This window comes from Echeneis naucrates, chromosome 4 (assembly GCF_900963305.1).
Source record: "Echeneis naucrates chromosome 4, fEcheNa1.1, whole genome shotgun sequence".
Classification (NCBI taxonomy): domain Eukaryota; kingdom Metazoa; phylum Chordata; class Actinopteri; order Carangiformes; family Echeneidae; genus Echeneis; species Echeneis naucrates.
The window spans coordinates 5,859,426-5,881,293 of record NC_042514.1 but is presented as its reverse complement, the minus strand read 5'-3'; the positions used below and the strand labels follow the sequence as shown (position 1 = coordinate 5,881,293).

At 41.2% G+C, this 21,868-nt stretch overlaps 1 protein-coding gene across 2 annotated transcripts; it reads left to right on the top strand.

Moving 5' to 3' along the window:
- The first annotated feature begins 7,177 nt into the window (after positions 1-7,177).
- Positions 7,178-18,421, top strand: mier2 (mesoderm induction early response 1, family member 2). Of its 2 annotated transcripts, none has more exons than XM_029501032.1 (13): positions 7,178-8,175; positions 8,410-8,578; positions 9,321-9,434; positions 10,177-10,288; positions 11,192-11,271; positions 11,618-11,687; positions 11,777-11,928; positions 12,075-12,156; positions 13,160-13,254; positions 13,388-13,518; positions 14,667-14,809; positions 15,421-15,517; positions 16,051-18,421. In XM_029501032.1, exons 2-12 carry the CDS (start codon positions 8,552-8,554, stop codon positions 15,474-15,476), a joined length of 1,062 nt encoding a protein of 353 aa, XP_029356892.1. In that variant the 5' UTR covers positions 7,178-8,175; positions 8,410-8,551; the 3' UTR covers positions 15,477-15,517; positions 16,051-18,421. The 2 variants fall into 2 exon arrangements, with proteins under 2 accessions (XP_029356892.1, XP_029356893.1); XM_029501033.1 differs by having other exon boundaries at positions 7,183-7,318.
- Positions 18,422-21,868: the final 3,447 nt, after the last annotated feature.

Sequence of the window (21,868 nt, the reverse complement as noted above, 5' to 3'; positions counted from 1 at the left end):
AACACGAGCCATTTGGAAAGCCAAGCTGCCGTAAAGCATGTGAGCAGCGTGTTTCACATTTTACGAGGTAATGTCTTATGATTTATGATATTCAGGGTGTCGAAAAACTGCGACTGTTAGGTAGTGATGTAATATTTCAAACAGCATGTGTCCACTCTTAACTAATATGATTGTATGCAGGTAAAAGGAGGCTGTTTATGATCGCGGATTAACGGAGGGTCGAAACAGTGGGGCAGTTGTGCTCTGTATCTAAGCCGCATGTGTGCACGCACACCGGTGAGTCCTCAGCGTGAAAGGCCTATGTGTCTGGGCGCCATGACTTAATGACAGCACTTACTGGCCTAATTCACACTCAGGTTTTTGTACATATTGGGAGGGAGGTGGGGAAATCCTACCAACAGAGAATCAGTTGTGTCAGTCAGCTTGGAGATGAATGCTCTTCAGGTTCATGTTTAACCTCCTTTGATCCTTCTTCGGGGTCAAAATAGAAATATATTTACTCTTTTAACTTACCGACATCATTCAACATGTTTTCGCATTGCAAACCTTTCAAAAAACAAAATGTTTCCTGCACCCCAAATCTGCTCCTGAGCAGCTTGAAGTGAATCATAGCCAAAAATGGTAACTGTAAGGAAAAGAGTAGTTTGGCCAGAGAATCACAGAGGAGACGCAGCTACAGGGGCATGAGCGTGGAGAGAGACTAAAACAGGAGAGGGCAGAACACATCTTTCCACTCCCGTGTTTTTATTTGAGCTTGTTGTGTCTCACAGGAAATATGTCCAGCAGTTTTTCCATGAAAACCTTTTCTTTCTCTATGGTAAATATCAAGGGGACTATTAATAAAACAGTAGAACAGAACACACTTTGACTATGGTGGTTTTCCTGCTGTTCCTTTTTTACTCTGGAAGACTCCCACAAATGACTAAAGTGATGCTGCAATCTGCGGTTGTTGGCGTATTTGTCAGATAGTTGCAACAAACTGCCTTTATTTTTATTTTTTATTTTTGTGATTAGTTAACTGACACTTGTGACTATGTTTCGCCGTGAGACAACTTGTGCTCATGATTCAGACCCTGTGCTCTGCAAGCCGCTGCCCAAGCAGGCATCTGATTATTAACTGTGGTGAGTTCACACGCACAGCCGCACAATACACGGAAACCCAAGTCTGCTATTTAATGATATCACCTTTGAACGTAACAGTCATGACAACCTGAATCATGAGGCACAGCGAAGCGCAGCACTTGCTGGCTTTATAAGGCTTTATAACATGTCAAATATGGTCTTCTTTAGATATAAAAAAAGTGAGATACTTAGAGACATGTCTTTTGATTTCATTGTTAGTGACTTCAGTGTTAGTAAATTCATCACTGCAATGGCTGTATTGTACATAAAAAGAGGGTTTTGACAGTCCAGGCAACAGCAGCTCAGGGGAAGTGTGCTGTCGGCTGTGTGACCTCCTGTGTTTTGTTGTCGATTGTGGTGTGTTGGTTTAGTGGGGAATCCAAATGGAAGCCCTAAATCCCAGTTAATCTGTCACTGCGCTGGGAGAGCTGGGCACTCCACAGCCACGCTATCTGATCATCAGCTTTGTACTGGCTGCCCCACTGAGATCCAAACATCCTGTTTGGGGAGGGAGTGGGAGAAAGAGAGAGCGAGAGAGAGGGAGGAGGAGAAATTCCACTCCAAATCGTCACTAAACAATGGCTGTGCAGATATGCAGGGGAAGTCTTACAAATTCTCTTTTTTTTTTTTTTTTTTGGCCACAGTAGCACTTTTGGTGTCAGTGTTTGTTTACTCATTGCTTGTTTTTGTTATATTTTTTATTGCGTTTCATCGAAGCACAAAATGCTCAGTGTAGACAGAGAGTAATATTAGTATGCACGCAGGAACCCAAGGGCAAAAGAGCAGCCAGCAGACTGAAAATTAGCCCAATTATGACTCCGCTCCACTGCCAGTAATCTCTTGTCCCATCTGTGCCAGCTAGGCACAAAGCATATACACCAAAAAGGGAACTGAGAGAGGAATGCTCATGATAAACTGCCATACGATTAAAGTCAATAGTTTGTTGATGTATATTCTTTCTTGAAAGACAAATTAGAAAAAAAAATATAAGTAGAAAAAAAATGTCGCCATGAAGTTTTGACAGAACAGCATTGCCCCCTTGTGGAGTGGTAGCTACAGTGATATGAGATAATCTTACACAATTGAGATTGAAATGAATAAAAGACTGCTGCAAACAGGTGTAGAAAATGGGCAAGCCATAGAATGATCAAAATAAACAACAACATGCAAGATAAGCCCTCATGAAGGGTTTTTTCATTATGTTTGATGCATGAACGAAGGCATGCAGAATGAACGAATGAATGAAGAATGAAGAATAAAAGAGCAGAATGATTCTCTCAGGAACAGAAACGTATATATCAGCACACTATAAAACAATCAACATATTTTAAAAAGTGTAAAAGAGAAAAATGTGCAACCAAGGGTGTAAATCAGATCTGCTTCCTACAAAGGAAAGTTGAAACAATGCATAACCTGAATAATTTTATGAAAGGAATGTGTGCAGCTCACAGGCAAGTATTGTCACGAAGGGTTTAATATGAGGATGTGGAGTCTAACTTGTTTGTTTTTGCCACAGCAGCAGATCCAAAGAGCTATTATGAGTTGAAACAATGCAATCGACGTGTCACAGTTTGGCCGACAAAAAGGTGTTTCCATATAACATTACATGAACGCTTTCTCTTCGACTGCAGTGCTGAATGACTAAATGACCCTCTGTGAATGGTGCCATAGATTTTAACTGCCAGGTCTATTTGGCTTATTTAACTCATCAAGCATTCATGCAAGTTAAAAACACAATGGATATCATAATAATGGATGCTATAATCCAATCAACCTCTTCTAATCGCAGAGAGGAGCCAAAGTTTGTTTTAACCACTTTTAATATTTGACTGCAGTATTCATCTTGGAAAGTCATTTTGCCATTGTGGACATATTGAGCTGGTCTGCACAGTGACTTTTGACCGTTTTGGTCAGTCAATCAAACAGAAAATGCGATGTCATTTCTAGGAAGTGAAATAAACCCTCGGTTCAGGTGTCAAGTGTCTTCAGTTGAGTTATGAACAACAAAAGTGCTTATTTTAACTTTGGTTGAGCAGACATGAAGGATTGTTTAAAATGTCTTCTGTTCCCCCTTTGCTGCTCAGCTTCTCAACACCAAATTGAAACTATGTTTTTTAATTAGTGTTGCAGTACAGTGCAGTCCATTTTAAGTCCATGATGGATTTTACCTTTACCAAATAGGCAGTAATATAATAAAAAGGCACATATAGTTGTGACACAAACACAAATCAAGCAACGAACTTCGTTTAATGTTCTTTAGATCATATACGTCCATTAAGTATGTTAGTTTCAGTCATTCATCATAAACCAAAGTAAACAAATTTAGCTTTTCACTCCTCAGGTGGAGGTATAAATAGTCATGCTTTCTTGTGACATATGGATGACATCCCATTTTGTGGCAGCACTTGTGACGACTCAGTGGTTTTCATGGTGACTCATGCTGTAGGCACTGATTTTATTAGCGTGTGGACATCATCTGTTGACAGATCCAGGAAAGGTTTAACTCTTAGTCAAGTGGGTTCAGACTGAGCCAGAAAGAGAGTTCAGAAACTCTTCAGTGCTACTGATGGTGACATAGCATCTTTAATTGACACCGCACTCTGGGACAAAATGGCGACCCATGAGGTTTGACTTGTACCCTGCAGCAGATGAACAGGAACTCTGAGAGGAGCATGTTAGCAAAGCTCTCAGGCGGACAGGTTGAACCTGCTTTTGGATCTGCCACAGTCCTCAAATCTCCATCCTCTTCTCACCTCGAGCAATGGCATCGGGATTTAAATAGGCAAGAGCAATTGAAAAACATGCTTTTTTAAAGGAAAGAAAACAGGATGAACGTCTGTGCTCAAACATCTCAAAGTCTGAATGTCCGTAATCGTCGCGGTCGTCTGCTTTCTGCTCTGCGTGTCCACATCTTTTATCTGCTCTCTTTGGCAAAATGTCTTTGAAGCACTGCAATGTAACTCACTGCGCCTACTTCATGCACCACAGACCGAACAATGAAGGCATGGTGGTATGTGTTATTTATAGGTTTTGACACAGCACTTTGGAATGACAGCAACTAGTGCACTTTATGGAAAAATTCCACAAAGAGAGAGCGACAGAACGTAACAGAACGGAAACAACTTTTTAAAAACACAAACGGGGGAATATCTGTTACGCATCACTGCCTGGTTCCTGCTTTTCAGCCCATAACATGTTAATACTCCTCCCTGTGGACTGAAGTCTTCATTACACTCCCATAAAGCTGCAAGAGATGAACAGTTGCTCGGGTGAGAGATTGCCTCAGGCACCATGATTTATTTCTGTACAACAGCTCAACGTCTGTTTCTCAGCTGTTTGAATAGTAAATGTTTTAAGAAACTCCCCGTGCACATTGAGTTTCTCAGTTTGCTCTCAGGCTGTTGTAGTAACCTTAACTTCCTGTGGATAGTCCTCACTGACCTGTCATTCCACGTGCTGTAGAGAGAAATACTGACATAGCACCAAATATATCGGGGTAACAGTATTTGCACACGCTGCCTTTCCCTTTCAGAGCTTCCCTGTTACCTTCAGAGCATCAATTAAGCACAAAGTACTCAAGAAGAGCTGTGTGATGTGTTTCCATCTTGACTCAAGGTGGGCAGCCATGAGTGAGAGCTAGAGTGATTAACGAAGAAAGTAGGAAATAGCGTTTCTGACTGATGGAAACACGTCACTGCTCTTTTTGCTCGCGTATGCTCGCCAGTCCCTCGTGGAGAGAAATCTAAAGGAACTCCTGTCGCCCTCCCGTTTGTATGTAAGTAAGTTACGGAGAAAAAAGGATCACTGCTCACCAGAAAGTCAAGAGAAACAAACATAAGCAAAGGATTTAACATGACATTATAGTTGAAATACTTTTGGACAAATGGAGTGGAGATAATTAAAAGATGGAAAGAACGGGAGGGTTTATGGTTACTGCAAAATGAAGGAGGCCTTGTAATGACAGAGACTGAGCAGTCAAACCTTCACAACAAATGCTTCTTCCAAACTTTTGAACGGTTCAGTTGCACAGACTGTAACATCAGATGCTTTTATCTGTCTATTTATTTTGGGGGGCAAAATACAGCATTCTGTCTGTTTCAGTTCATGTTTTCATTCAAAACTTGGTTAGTTTTAGTCTGTTCAATACATATATATTTATTAAAATTTTTTGTTTTTTCTGTTTGGCCCACAACCTAATGTGTGCTATAAGTTTTGGCCCTTTGTGTGATTGAGTTTGACATTACAGGCTATAGTCAACACAATGTTGATAGATGAATATCACTTTGTAGCTGAAGTTGAGCTTTAGTTAGTTTATTTGAGCATTTTGCACTAAAGACTTTTTTCCCCAGCCTCTACACATGATTTTATCTCCTTAATCGGTCTAAATCCATATCTGGTGCAGTTTTGAACACAGAGCGTGTCCTTCAAACAGCTTATGTGAGGTTGCCATATCATATCCTGTTCTCATTCATTTAACACTTGGCACGTGGATATTTTGCTGTCAGTTACTTTACTTTGCGCTTCAATTACCACCACAGATGTTCATTGGCGTATTCACGAGTTGGAGCTTTTCAAACAAAGAAATGTATTCACTTCTCCTGTAAGCTCTGCTGTGTAGCCTTGTATTTTAATGCTCATGACTCTTTAAACTATGCAGATAAATTAATACCTGCTGTAAAATTATTGGTCTAACTAACTAATTTGAAAGCAACTTCTGTGTTTGGCAGTAAGACTGATTTTGAATGCAAATTCAGTTTGTTTTTTCACACATATTTGCATCTGAGATTATTCATACAGTGGTTGCAATCAGTGACATTTGGTGATCCTACTGTTTTCATTTTAATACATAAGGTTAATAACTTAAAGTCATGTTGTTATATTACAGCACATAGTGACTCGAATGATGTGTAGTCTATATGTGAGGTCCAACATGGAGGGACCAGTCAGTCCTTCCTGGACATTTTGTGTCTTGATGTGAAGGTATTTTTTTCACCCACACATTTTTGAGTGTGCTTTAATGTCCAAGGAAACTACTTAAATTGAATAAGCTCCAGCTAAGTACAACACGACCTCTAAAGTAGTGGTCAGAATTTTTTTCTAACCTGTTGCTTTGATCCACAAAGGAATCAAAACCATCTTAAAATGAGATCCAGTTGCAGATGAACTGAGACCAGAGTGGCTTCAATACATCTTTCCCGTTTTGGGTAAGCTGATTTCTCAGTAACTTTTGCCATCTTGGAATTGATCCTACGGCACAAAATTATAGTGTGTCTCACCAAAACTGTTATCCTTAATGTAATCATTCATCTAATATATTCTAAGTATTGGCCAAGCAACGAGTTACCTTCCTGTTTTGATCCTGAATTATTGATGTCATTTATTCTCTTTGGTGTTTTTGTTGTCTTCATGCCTACTGGCTTCATGTGTCTCTCCTCTGGTTGATCAAAACAAATCATCATCCTATCCAACTATAGCTCCGTTGTTGTGGATCTGGCTGGAAAACATCACGCGTAGTCAACGTATGCCTTAACTTTGCCTCTCCTGTCTTTGCACTACAGGCAGCTGAGGACAGAGTCCTATAGTTTTATCTGCTGGGGCCAAGTCCTGCCCCCTCCCTCTTTCAGTCATACATCACATGCTTCAACATATGTAACCATAGACATGTCATTGGTCACATGGAGAAATACATGAGCTCTCAGTCGGTGTAAACACATTTGTGTGTTCATTATAAAATATGTTAAATAATAAGAACAACAGATTTTCAACTAATTTAGATATTTGGCATTGGTAAATACATACATTTCTGAAATACTCAAGTTTGTTGGAAAATGCTGGTGCTCACTCTTTATTATTTTATATACTAAACCCAGACAAAACATACACAAACAAAACACACAAAGCAAAAATACAACTTTACAATTAATATCGAAAGTGGAAAGGAGGCTGTTAAAAAAAAAAAAAGAAAAGAAACAAAAAGAAACAAAGTTGTTCTTAACTGAGAGGATCGGCTGCGAAAAGAGACACAAATAATAATAATAATAATAATAATAATAATAATAACGACAACAGCCTAATTTGTTAATAGTTGTGCACCAAAGTGAGTCTCGGTCGCTGTCGCTGAATCGTTGAGGCAGTAAAAGAGAAGACCTACAACATCCGGGCAATAGGCAGCCTGCGCAGAAACGGAATGGCGGAGGTAAGCGAGCGAAAACGAGGAATGCAACGAACCAAAGCGGAGCGAAACCGGACCGACAGGGAGGCCGCTGTCAGCGGTCTGTCCGGCCGGTCAGCGCCGGGGTGAAAGGGAGCTTACGGGGGGCATTAGGAACCGAGAGGGGGGTTGTGTGTGTGTCTGTGTGTGTGTGTGTGTGTGTGTGTGTCTCTGTGTGTGTATTGGGGGGGAGGGGGGTCGGAACGGAGGCAGAAATGGAGAACCGGAGTATCGCCGCTCTCTCTCCGTGTTACTCGGCTCCAAACAGCCGTGCCTCCCCCCCCTCCACCCCTCCACCCCACCTGGAGACCCGGAGAAAACAATAGGCGGCCCGGCGGGGTTTTGGGCTGGACCCGGCGGTGCTGAACTACTCCGGGTCGGACCGGAGAAAAGTTGGGAGAGATGTCACGAGTAGCTTAAAAAAAAAAAAAAGAAGAAGAAGAAGAAGAAACAAAAACCAAAAGAAAAGAAAAGAGAAAAAGAAAACAAAAACTCCCCCCCCCCCCCTCCGTCTCTCTCGGAAACATTGATAAGAAGTTATTTCCTTCTTGAGCCGCTCGCTCGGAGGAAGAGGCGTTCAGCACCAAGTCACAGGAAAGCGCCGCCGGTCACACCGCCGCCGAGACGTTTGTGTGACATTTGGTCCGATCCAGACCATCACATGGGCTCCCTGTAGCACACACAAGTGCTGTTTACTCTTTTCACTTCTGCATTGAAGGCTTTTGTAGCCTCAGACTGATTTTTTTTTTTTCCTCCATCAAGGACTCCAGTCTGAATGTGTGTGAAAGCAGGTTGTGCTCCTGTTGTCACAGTGGAGGAGTAGATGAAGCTAAATATCAGAGGTGATCAGCAGGATGTTGTAGCTTTGTGTGATTGTGTGACACTCGGGTCACAGCAGCCGGTCTCAGAGGTTAAACACAGGTGGTTTAAAAGTCAGGAGTCAGCTGAGCTGTAATGGGATGAACTGGGATCAGCTACTGTTTGATCCCACGGTTGTGTGTGCATGTGCTGGAGAGGCATAGACTCTCCCATGTTGTTATGCACGGCTGTGTACATGTGTGTTTGTGTGTCTGTAGGTGGATGAGAGGCCGATGAAGATAAGCGTTTAGGCCTTGGCCTGGTGGAGAGAGGACGAGGAACGGCGATGAAGGCCCCCGGCAGAAGAAGCAGGAGTCACGTCAGATCTTAGAGGAGTTGGAGGAGAGCTCGCCTCGCCCCATGAAGATGGCAACACAATCGCACACAGTATGGTCAAGTTGAGCCGCACACATGTCAGCGCACATGTTTTTGTATGGTTACGGGAGCTGAATAGCTAAAGAGACTTTATTAAAGTGTTCTGAACACTGTAGGCAGTCTTAGTTCCAGGTTATCCCTGCATGCAGAAACATTATTTAGCCACAACTACGCAGTATACTGCAACTAGATACATCTGTCAGTGTTTTCAGTCAACTTTCTTCGGCGCAATTTCACCAGCAAGTACAGAATAAAGCGGCACCACAGCCATTTGTTCTATAATTTCATAGTACATCTGTTCTGTGATGGTGAGAAATCATCATATCTAAATATTACAGCTGAGATTGTTGTCCTCCTCCAAAACTCCAAAACTTGGATCAGAACAAACATTGTCTGAGTACAAGAAATATACTATAAAACACACTGCTGTTCATTTGGTTTTCATTAGTTTACTGAGTTATCTGCACAACTTTAATGAGTTAATTCCTCCCCAAAATCTGAAGCAGCGATTCATGTGAGTAGACGTGTTGTTGACAGTGACGCTGCAAACTGAGGGAGATTTATGGAAGTATTTGGGCAGAGGTGGAACAAAAATGCCAAGAGTGCCCTCGAGATTACTGGACAGACAGGTATCTAGAGGTCATTCTCCAAAAATGTGGGAGTAACTGAGTAAACGGGAGTAACTGTTTCTGTGGTTTCCTTCCATTATCTTTACCATCTGTCTCCTCCCGTCTCTGTCTTCCTCTGTTTGCAGGCCAGTGAGCTTCCTTTGGAGGAGCTGCTGGCTCTGTATGGCTACACGGTGTCAGATCCAGAGAAGGAGACCTGTCACATGTCTGCCAGTCTGCCAGACATGACACTGGACAAGGTGAGATACCATGCAAGGTGAACCGGCATGAATGTGAGGCCCCATTCAAATCTTCAGAGGACTATCGGGAAATTGGGTTATGTCAAAGAGGAAAATGTATCAACAAAGAGAAGAGAGTAAGATTATGTTCAAAATAAAATGAAGATATAGGATATAGAAAAGACATATCCATAAGATGTCAATATTGGCTCTTAAAGCATGCTTTATGAAGACTATGTGGTAGATAAAAATAGAAATGTGTAAAGAACAGACAAAGACAACTGCAGGATAATTGCACAGCAAAATAAATAGAAAATAAAGAAGCAAGAATCACAATGACTGGGGCACTCTGAGGGAAAAGTTGTAAAGTTTGATAACTTCCTGTGGTTGTCCGTGGTGGAATTAGTCTTAAGCACATCGTGGAGTTGGGGATGAGACATAGTCCACAATGGTGTGTGAAACTGGGACGGCATCCAGCTGTCTGACACCACCAGAGTGTCACAGGCCTGCCGGTTCATTTTGAGTTTATTAGCATCCGTTACCTTAAACCTGATGTGCCAGGACACAACCATGAACAGGATGACCCTCACCAACTCCAAGAGCACCCCATGTGATATCCTTAATCTCATAAATAGCTCATTTGTGTTGAATCTTAGTTGCATTAATGGAGCTGGTGCTTTTGAAAGAGAAGTTTATCTAGATGTTTGAGCTCTGCTATATTGAGCTATTCTGTTGCTCTTTCCTTTTTTGCTTTTCTGCTCAGGATCAGATAACTGAAGATCTCTTTCCCGGGGAGGAGGAAGAAGAATCATCAGCTGATGATCTCACCCCCTCAGTCACCTCAAACACCTCAGATCTACTCCGCCGTTTCCAAGGTAATACACACAAAATACACACGACTGCATAACATTGGTGATCTCTACTAACAAAATAAAAGTTTGGTTGAAATGGAGCAGGTTTAGATCCACTTGCAGACTCTGGGGCCTTTTTCGGATGAAACCTTGCACAGTTGTAATGAAAGAAGGGACATTCTCTGAACCGTCTATTTGTGGTGGACTGTTTTCTCTCAGTTGCTCTTCTGAGACTGCAGCTTGTTACATTTAACTCTGCTGCATTTCAGTGGCTTGACTTGCCTGATTTTATTAGGTTAAGTTGTTTGATGAAACCTTTGAATTTGCTTGCTGCGACAGAACTTGTGGCTTTCTGTGTCTGATGTCAAACACACTAACACTTTTCTGAACTGAGGCAGTTTCAATATGTTCCTAAACCCTTCCCCTTGGGATCACATTTGAAATGAGGGACAGTATCGGTGCTGAATCCACAGACATGAAGGAAAACTTAATATGTGGCAGCTTCTGTTTTTGCTGCTTTTGTGTTCAAAGTGTTTTTATTGGTTTGTACAAATTGTGCAAGTATTTCAATATATTTCAACACAATCATACAATAGTAAATGTGATGGACGCTGGTTTTTTGTCCTTTTATTTATCTGGGAGCGATTGTCTGAGAACGCAGTTTCTCTAAAGGTAGATGACAGGAGAGGCCTTTTCCCCTCTTTGGTTCTCCTCTTTTCAATTTGCTGCTTCTCCCTGAATTGTATTTTATACTGCATTACAGATATAAATATATGGAATTGTTATTTTCATATCCATTCTGTCTCTTTATCACATTCAGTTCCACCAGCAGCCATTGAAGTTTGTATTCACGTATTCGCCTTATGGGATCTGTGCACTCTTTGAAATGATCACCTGGTCCTTCCTCCTGATGTGTTGTTTCTAAAGGTGGAGACAAAGACACATCAGTCAGCTCATCAGATGACGACTCTGATAATGCCTCTGTTCCCTCCAACGACGAGCACAAGGTAGCTACAGACAGCGATTACAGACGACACGGTGTCTCTGAATCAGTTTACGTCAAAGATAGTTTAAGTCTATCATACATCGTAGGATTATTGGGTCAGTCCTGGGGTGACGGCGCTCAGTCAGGTGACCCCTTAACCTAAACTAACCCCGAGGACTTACTGGTTTACTGGTTTTGATTGGTCAGCAAAAATATTGATTATTAAATGAATGAGATCAATATTCTGTTTGGTTTATACAATCGAGAGAAAAGACCAGTTTGTCAAACCAAACCATGCAGCGTTTATTTTGCCGTTATTCACTTCTATGACATGTGAGTTCTGACTTGGTCTTCAATTTACTTCTCAGGAGATCATGGTTGGCTCTATGTACCAAGCAAAAATCCCTCCATTCAGTCCATACACTCATCAAGAGAGAGGTAAAGAAGCCTGTAGAAAGTAATCCACGTCTTCTGCCCTGTCCACCGCATCTCTTTCCTCTCACTGCTGTCTTTTTTTCCACCCCCAGCCTACAGCAGTGACGACCAGCTGCTGTGGAGGCCAGGTGTACTGCCGGTGAAGGAAGTGGAGGAATTCTTGCTGAATACACAGAGACCACGTGGCCAGGAGGGGCCAGCATGCACACTGATGCAGGGGACCACTGTCCGAGACAACGAGCAGGTATGCTAACTGGACTTTGCGCTGCAGATGAAACCTGGGGACCAGTTTAAATATCGACTGAGCTGGCGAAATCATCTGGCTTCTGATCAATAAACATTTGGAGAAATAAGTTTTTAAAAAACATTTTTTCTCCCTCTGAATCTTAGGCACTGTATGAATTAATAAAATGCAACTTCAATGCAGAAGAAGCACTGAGACGACTACGCTTCAATGTGAAGGTGTTTAGTGGTAAGAACCTTTCTGCTGTCTCGGGCTTTCCAACTTCCTGTTTGTTCGTTGTGTGACTTTTGTTGTGAAGAAAGAGTGTGCTGCAGTTCTCCAAACACTACCTGTTGACAGATAAGGAAAGCAGCATCTGAACTTTGAAGTGCTTAATACTCTGCAGCGTAAGAGGTCGCTAATGAGACTAAAGGCGTCATTCCTCTGTTAAACAACAACACACTTCTTATTCATGATTCATCGGGAGTTTTACTCTGTTGGTCTGCTTTGTTCGTTCACAGAAACTCTTTTCTGATAAAAGATGCCACATTTGTTGATGCTGCTGATGTGAGAGAGCTTTTCTGCAAATGTAAATGAACAAAGGCTCTGTGAATCATACAAAGTGACAGACCCTGTTAGGAATTGTACAGGAGGGGCTCACACACCAACTTGGAAACAATAGTAGCGTTTACTGCTCATTTAGCGGGTGTCTGATGGTGAAGTGAGTGGACATACAGCATGATATAAAAAGAAAGTCATTTTCTATGCGAGGATACTGCAGAGAGCGATACAGTGGTGCACTTATCATGCAGCCACATGATAACTTATTATTTTAAATAATTGAATAAACTGTTGAATTTAAAGTTCCGTTATAGTTCAATAATATTGGTACATACAAAAAAATTGTAACTCAATAGTTTCTTTCACTTTTATAATGCTGCAACTCAAATACCAACTCAGTTACTTTTTGAGAGAAGTAGCTGGTAATTATAGCTAATTACTTTGTAAAGGTAATGTTCCCAACACTGGTAATGAATCTGCAGTTTAAGTCCGAGCCCATCTCTGTAAGATGAGGCGGCCCTGGCCGTACACCATACATTTGAGGTGTAATTTTTCTGTTGGCTCAGCTCAAAGCCGAGGGGCAGTTTTTACAGTTGCTGCATCGCTTTTAATCACCTGCAGCACAAAACTCTGGTGATATTCATCTTAAAAATAAATGTAGACCTGCACATAATCCCCCCGCTCTCTTTAGATGAGCTGTGTGCCTGGAGTGAGGAGGAGTGTAGGAACTTTGAGCACGGCTATCGAGTTTATGGGAAAAACTTCCACCTAATTCAGGCTAATAAGGTGAGCACACAGTTAATATATATTGTCCAAACATAAGTGACGATGTACCCAATGTGTCCATATGAATATTTAATGAAAGAACATTTGTCTTACGCAAAGAAAAAAAAAAAAACTACCTCTTCCATCTCCTCAGGTACGAACGCGCTCTGTGGGCGAATGTGTGGAATATTACTACATGTGGAAGAAGTCTGACCGTCACGAGTATTTTACCCAGCAGGCCACTAGGCTCAGTCGAAAGAAATACAGCCTGCAATCAGGGAGCATGTGAGTAGAGCTGTGGGGGACACTAATGAACAGTCACACTCAGGATGCTGATTTGCTTGATATACATGAAATTTTTAAAACGCTCTCAAGCACGGTGTGACTTAAAATGGTCAACCATCTGTCATGCCAGGCTCTACGGTAAATTCCCCGCAGCGTCACTACTGCTAGGATGTGAAGAAGCTGCTCGCCAGATGGGAAATACTTTAAGTTTATTCATTTTCCCTCATAGAAAATGCAACACTACTGTAATTTCTGGTTTTCCGCACGCTGGAGTCCAGACATAGAATATAAAATCACTCAGAAAGGGACTTTTGGGGGCAACAGGCCGACTATATTTCTTTGGGTATAATTTATTCTGTTTGTACCTGCAGGGATTTCCTGTACGTGCTTGTCTGAACTTCCTATTGAATCTTCAGTATGACAGTCCTATTTGGAGAACCTGTTTCATGAGGGGGTTTCTTATCAATTTGATCATTCATTTGTTGTAGTTTCAGTCAGCAAAGGCTAACAACAATCCACTGGGTATATCATCATTAAAAACTTCCTCCTCATATGATCTACTTTATGTAAGCAGCTGTTTTTTTTTTTTAGAGAAGTGAAACCTCTTCAAAGGAATTCGCATTCACACTCGTTTGGTGAGCTCTCCTCTGCTTGTGGGCCTTAAAGGGTCGTTTCACCCAAATTACAAAAGGGCATTGTGTGACAGCTTTTGCTGTAGAATTACTCCCCGTGATAACTCTGTGATCTGTAGCTTATCCAGATTTAACAGGCCTATTGTCTGCAGAAAAAAAGTCATGTGGAGTTTTATTTTTAACCAGAATTCTTTTTCTTATGATTTGTGCATCAAAACAAATTACTTACAGTACAGGCCAAAAGTTTGGACACACCTTCTCATTCAAATGAATAGGAAAGTGTGTCCAAACTATTGGCCTGTGCTGTACTTCGGGGATGTTGGGACGGCGGCAGATATTTCAGTAGGAGGATGAGAACAAGGATTTAGGTCTTCCATCCAAGATGATTCTTGTTTCTGGGGATTCTGAAACTAAAGGCAATAACAATATTTTGCTCTCAATATGAAGTTGTATGATAACTTCAGCTGCTGACGCATGTGTTCATGGTGTTGACAGTGATTGTTTTTTCTGTTTCAGGGAGGATGGAGACCAGGATGGGGAAGTTGGAGAGCTGGAAGGAAGCAACAATGCCTCCGGCTTGTTGTCTCACAGCTCCTTGAGCTCTGGGCAGCTGGAGTCCCCGTTACCTCCACAGTCTAAATTGGACCTGGACAAACGAGGTAATGCAGTGGAAGTCTCTCAAAAATGTCTAAAGTGAGGGTCAAATCTGTGAAGTAGTTTTCACTCTGCCCAGCTTTAAAATGAATTCATACCACAAATGACATTACAACAAGGTTCTAAGCTATAATGACCTAAAACATGAACCTGAACGGACCTCATGTGGTCAGCAAAGGTCGACACGGAGCACTCAGCTTCACTTTGAATTCAACACATAACAAAGACACAGTGTGCCTCTGGGATTGGTTTTGTTTCTGACAATTTTTAGATCGGGAAGCTGTGCATCTGTACATTAACTGTTTAAATGATATCAGGCACATTTTCTGTTACCCATCTTGTTATATATGTAGTGCAATGTATTTTGTCCCTCCAACTTTTTATTTCAATGGCATGGTTCGACTTTTGTTTTGACATCACATATTCTTTTTAATTCTGTTTCTCCCATGGCCGTTTTTTTTATTTATTGATGTGTTTCTTTGTTTTTTTTTTGTCCTCCCTGTGTCCTTGTCCTTGACGTCTTGTCGATGCATGAATGTGTATCTGTATTTTTGTGTTTGCGTTTGTGCGTATGTGACATGATGGGCATGCTGTGCACGTTGACATGGTGCTCCAGAGGAGGAGGGCCGTCCCCGGCGCAGGCGAACTCCCCGCTTTCTCTTAAAACCATGAACTCAACCACACAGGCCACAGAAAGCAGGCTGGGCCTGCAGGTAAAGAGAACAGACGAGTTGTGATTGGGATTAAAATATTTTACATGTGGTATACAATCAAATTCTAACTGAAGTCAAGAAGAGCAGGATTAATGGAAATGGCCATGCAGCATCTTCTGGCTATGCAGTGATAAATTTCTTTATAGATAATACAGATGGAGTTTCTGAAGAATTAATTCCCCCTTGGGCCTTTGTGTTTTGGCAATACATATAAATTGGTCCAAGTTGTTAATTTATTGGCAGGTAAGGGCAACTCAAGGGGGCTTAAGCAAGTACAAGAATATTATTTCCACAACTGTTAATTCAACTATTTACTATGTGTAATTTTTATTTTTCTCACTAATACCATAGTATATAATTAAAGAAAAAAATCTCTGTCAAGATGAAATACGTGTTTTACTTTCATCTAAGAGCGATGAAAGCCAATGAATGGTTTCTGAATGTAATGAATCTCTTATCTACACAAGCATACTGGACTCGTTTCACTGTAAACCTGTTTTATTAATCGCTCTGTGCCTTCTGCATCTGCTCAGATGGCGAGCTGGTGATGGGACTGTCAGAGCTGTGTGGAGACGGCTGTCCTCAGCAGCTCTCCGACTGTCCTTTCTCTCTGCCGCCCATGGACGACCTCCAGGATCCGGGCTCCGATCACCGTTGTCCCCCGCCCTCCACTTTGAGTTCCCAGTGTGCCTGCGAGAGCCCTCCGTCCTGCCACAATGACCACTGCTTCCCCGGCTCCCGTTTCTTCCAGCTACACACGCAAGATGTCCCCCCTGTTTCTCATGACTCCAACTGTGGTGCAACGAGCTGTGGGAGTGGCGCCCCCTACGGGCTGCAGGTGGAATTTAGCCTGCCACCTCCAACACCTCCTTCGCCTGCTGTCCTCCCATCACACTTCCACCCATTTGGCAGCTTGCTGCACCCCTCTCCTGTCAAGCATTTCCACCCTCTTACACAGTGAAGCCATGCAGGAAAGTCAAACCCGGGCAGTCATCTTTGTGGGTTCACCTCCATTAAAATCATTGATGAGTGTTTTCATTTACACCAGCACAAAAAGCGCGATTCCCTCCATTCATGAAATAGGATGGACCTACTACCTTTGCTGCGGGGTGACTTTTGTCTATATTCTTTTAAAATTCAGACACTTGAAACTTTTGTCCATTTTGGAAGTGTTAATCACTACTTTCAGGTGTTGATCATGTGTTTTCTGACATTTTGCAACATCAACTTGCACCAGAGGAAAGCCGTCGATTGGCCATCGTGAATACATACGCGTGAAAGCGCAGTGTGAGTGACAGAAGCACGTTCCCTACGGTCCACGTTCGTCCAAAAACAGGACGGTGATAAACAATGTGAACAACTGTGGCTTTGTTTCTTAATTTTTCAAGATGGAGATGTTTGGCTTTTGAAGTTTGATAATGTTTGTTTGTGTTCTGCTGAATGCTCAGCACCATTGCTGCTGCAGGCCGCTCGAGAACTGTCTCTAACAGTATGACAGTGAAGAGGCTGCTGGACATTTCAATTCAAATTACATACAAAAGTTTATTTAAACGTCGTCCACTCAACCTGTCTCTTTTCGGTTCTTCTCTTTCAGCCTCCTTCACTCAAATTACCTGTAAATCTTTGGCACAAGAGTCAATTTTACTTAAGACCTGAAACTAAACATATCTGAGGTTTATTTAAACGAGGAGCTGTGTATAAGCAACAACAGGGACAGTAATGTTGTGATTTGATGTCTTTTGGGTTTTGCTTTTTTTTTTTTTTTCCCTCATCTTCCCTGAGAAATTGTGAAGAAATTTAGGTGTTTACTTTGTCATCATTTCCAATCACCAGCTCGATCATATCGGTTTTTCTTTAACACCACAAAGAGCCTGTTTGACTCTCAGAATGAAATGTGTAAATTAAAAGCACAAAATCGTTCATCAGGGTCTGACCCTCAGTGAGAAATGAGAATCTGCACAGTCATGTTTCTCGGCAAGAGACTCACCTTGTCTGTAAAAATCATGACAGAGGTTTATGACATCCTTTGCCTCCAGTTTATTGTAGGAAAGTCCCACTTAGGTCTTTGAGCACCAGCAAAAGAAAAATCTTAGTCAATCCCTACTTACTTTGAAAAAAGAAAGAAAGGAACGATCGTCATATTTATTGAGTTGGAGTAAAACAGAGTACAGATTCAACAAATACAATATATCTTCTCTTTTCCTTGAGCATTTTTAATGGCCTTTGCAGGCACGTTGAAATGTACTGAAAAATGTCACATGTATATGCATTTAAAATGTCCCTTGTACCATGAGTTATTAGTAGAATAATTCACGGCTTTAACCGTTATTTCACGCTTCATACTTTTCATGAAATGTGGAGGAATCTGTGAATTAAATCTCTAGACTTAGTCATGATGTAATAGAAATACTGATGAAATGCAATTTGATTGTTTTAAATTATATAGAACAGAATAAATTGAGCTTTAAAATGCTGTTTCAAAAGATCATGTATTGGTTAGTGCCCTGATTTATATTTTGCATGTGTGGTTTTTGCCACTGCATGTCAGGACATTTCAGTCACCCTCATGTCTCCGAAGGAAGGAAAGGATTTTCCTGGTTGATCCTCCATTCATCTGTCTATTTATTCCATCTTTCTGTCCATGAATATGTGAGCTCTTCCTGTGATCCTTATTTAAAGTTAATTCGGTTTCAGATCAATGTTTGTTTTGTTTTTGACTGTTTACATGAGGGGCTGGGGAGGGGGGGGTCAGGACAAGACCACGAAGGCAGGAAAAGGAGTAGAATCACTGCCTTCTGATAATTCTTTATTTCTACTTTAATTTTTTTGCAATTTATATATTGCACTGCTTCTGTTATGTTTATAATTATTCTATTTTGTAAAGAAGAAAACAATTAAAATGAATGATGAAATATTAAGCTTTTTTTATGTCCATCTTGCTTGTGGGATGAACAAAAATAATAGTTGTGTAGAAGATAATCCCAGGTTACTGCTGTATGAAGTACAAACACCCAAATATAAATGTTTACTGAAAGTCTCCAACATGTCTTCAGGACTTCAGGACATAAAAAGCTTTTTGAATTTGTTTCACACAAAATCCGATGATAGATTTTACCTCTGCCAATATTTGGAAGCTCTGACACGCGAGCTGTCTAGAGTGATATTTGAAAGATTAGTGAGAGAAAGAATTAAACTTTCAGAAGATTTCAAAATGACCTCAACACATTTTTTTTTACTGACACCAAAAAATAAATTGGAGTGTTATTTACTTGTGAAAATCAAGGGAAGTTTTTGCACTTTGTTTTTGCACAAATTGTAAGTAAATCCTACAAGAGCAACCATGAAGTAAACTTTCAAACCTCAGCTAATTTTACTGATGATTTTTAATGTGGTTATTGAATTTCACTCTCTTCTTCTTTGGAAGTTTTACGTAGACTGACTGCATCAAACTGAAAAATCTCAGCTAAAACCAACAAGCTGTACAAGGTCATTTGTAAATCTTTTTTCTAAGTCTTATTTAGGTTTTGTGGACACACATTCACAGATCATACAGATGTATGGTGGCCACAGTTAGCAGATGACCGTCAGCTGTGTTAGCTTTCTGGCTGATAGCTGAACCGGAAGCTCGACTTTCTGAAGCCGCAGCATCATGAAGGAAGTGAAATGAGGGAAAAACCCTGAAAGACTTAACTCCGAGAGGACTCATCCGCTCCTTCCTCCATCACAGCTGACCGCCATCTTCATCGGAAGTGAAATGAGGAAAAACCCTGAAAGACTTAACTCCGAAAGGACTCATCCGCTCCTTCCGCCATCTTCATCTTCTTGGCTTCTGGCGGGCAACGAAGCGCATGCGTATTGTATGTGCGTCACAATGCGCATGCGCGGATTAAAATCACGCAACTTGGCCTCATTGAGAGATCACGAAATTAGATATTAAAAATGGAATAACACGGCACTGGCCGACATTTGTATATATAGATAAATATAAATTATTCTATTTTTTTCCTTTTAAATAAAAAGCAACGTATCTGTCGGGAAAATGCTCGGAGAGGGTCACTAATGCTGAACTATAACAGCTAGTTGTGCCGCTCCAAATTCGTTTATTTTCATCAAATTATTTTTGCAACACATTTTGAGGCATTGTGGCTTCAACATCAGGACTCGCACTCAATGAGTCACCCAGCTTAGTGAAATTTTAATTTGTAGGTAATCATGTTCTCAGTTAAACCAGGACCTGGACTGAGCCTGATTCTTTCACTTCACGCTTGATAATTGGGTCGTTCACTTTTTGGGAACAAAATAGGTCTGTTGAGTGGTTTTTAAATGCAAGGAAAGACTAAAACCCTAAATTTACTGCAGTTTCCTTTTTTTCTTTTTGTTGTAGCATCCATAGCGGGCAGCTTCCCTCCGAGCCACCCACTCCCCTGCCTGGCCCTCTGCTGCCCCCTTCTGGTCCCTGACTGCAGGTGAAGCAGCATGGCTTCATCATGCAATACAACTTCTACTCTCAGCAGGAGAATAACACAACATATACACAACCAATTTAAACATAGTCAAACACATTTTTAAACGCATTGCGTTTACTGCTTGGCTGGTCTGTCTGGAGCCAACCGGATCCATGTGATGCCTCACATGGGGCCAGGTGAGGGAAGAACCAGTCCATCTCTGTTAGTCACTGTCGATAAGTACAAACACTTCAAATGCATTACTTCTGTTTTGACTGAGCGTTTTTTAAATAACATGACGAATGAACTCTTTGTGACTTTGACTGAGAGAAAATACTCAGAGACAGTCATCCTGATTCGTGTCCTTCCTGTGGTCATCGTCACCTTCAGCCTGCAGCATGGAGACTGAGGTGAGATGACGATGGGCCGATGTGCTAAAGCCAAAAGATCTTATTACAACTGCAAATCCCGTTATAAAGCATTTTAAACATTTCTCATTTTCAACCAAAGCCTGGCCCTGTCTCTCTATATGCTGATAATTTACCTTAAAAGGGCTGAAATTTGTCATACACGTCAGCGATTGCTGAACATCAACAATTTACTCAAGTGTTACATCAGCTGACTCCTACAACTGCTCACCTGGATGGTAGATTTACAGCTACATTAGCACTGGTTTTTAATGCCTGTGAGTGATATGAGGGGATTAAGTGTGTTTGTGGAAGAGCAGGAAAAGACCTCATACAAAGTGACTGCAACTGCCACTCTATCTCATGTGGCCTCCTCCTCTCCAGGCCAGGTGGCACTGACTGATTAGGAGCTACACTGTAAGTGTGTAAACTCTTCATTGGGAGAGAATAAATGCACGTGGCAGGACATGTTGATCTTTTTATTGTTCTGCAGCTCTAAAACAGAATGTATTTCGTACAAAACGTAATAACCAGGCACAATAGATTTGTTTGAATAAAAGTCCAGGAGGCAACAACTCAAATGCTTTCCCTGTTTCAACAGCCCTGCGTGTAAACGTTACATTGATTTTATGAGAGCAAATGAACACTGTGTGTTAGTGTGAGTCTGAAAATGTCATTGTAATACTGTGTCGTCTTGTTCCTAATACTGTAACTGACGGTGAAGCTGATACTTGTTACTGACCCTGCAAGGAGCAATAAGTGTATAGCTCAGACAAATGTTGCAAAACACTGAGGCTTGCATGAAAATGATCTAATTGGCACCGGAGAAGACTATCACAGGTTCAACAACATCTTGAATATTTGTTCCAAAGGTTAACGAACAAATGTAGAAGCTTTTATATCGCAGCGCAGTTAATGATCCTCAAAATAAAAATCTAAATGTCACCACCAACCTTTTCTGGGGCTGTTATGCTTTTCGTGACTCTCAGCAGCCTGACAGCCTGGATCTCCATCTCTGAACACAACAAATAAATTCTGACATTTTTATAAAACACCGTATGATGAAGAAAAAATTCAGAAAAAATTCAGCACCAGGGCCTCAAAGCAAAGCATTCCCTTAAATGCAGTAAAACACTGATAAATTATTTTAACTTTTTGGTATCTGAAGAGACACTTAAGACAAACTGATCATTTCATCCCTTAAAGGGAATATTGACGGTGGTTTTTAGCTGCCCCACATGTGCAGAATTAAGAAATCACCTGAACTGACCTCACATCTGGTTAGAAACCACCAGAAGGGGGCAGAAAAATATCAGTCTAAGATGCTTTCCTTGTTCGGATTCACCAAAGTATTCATGCACTTCCTTTTTAATAACTACTTATTTATTTACATGTCACCGCTGTGGCAAATGTGGAGTCACATAAAGATGGACCTCAGATAGTGTGCATGTGAAGCTTCTTGCTGAATCTTCAGTCTTCGGGATAAACATGCTGTTTGT

What these genes read in the sequence shown, in the direction of transcription:
- mier2 (XM_029501032.1), top strand. Translation starts at nt 8,552, where the DNA reads ATGAAGATGGCAACACAATCGCACACA. An exon ending in AGCCTGCAATCAGGGAGCAT is followed by an intron (nt 13,519 to 14,666) that starts GTGAGTAGAGCT and finishes TTTCTGTTTCAG; the next exon opens with GGAGGATGGAGACCAGGATG. An exon ending in ATTGGACCTGGACAAACGAG is followed by an intron (nt 14,810 to 15,420) that starts GTAATGCAGTGG and finishes ATGGTGCTCCAG; the next exon opens with AGGAGGAGGGCCGTCCCCGG.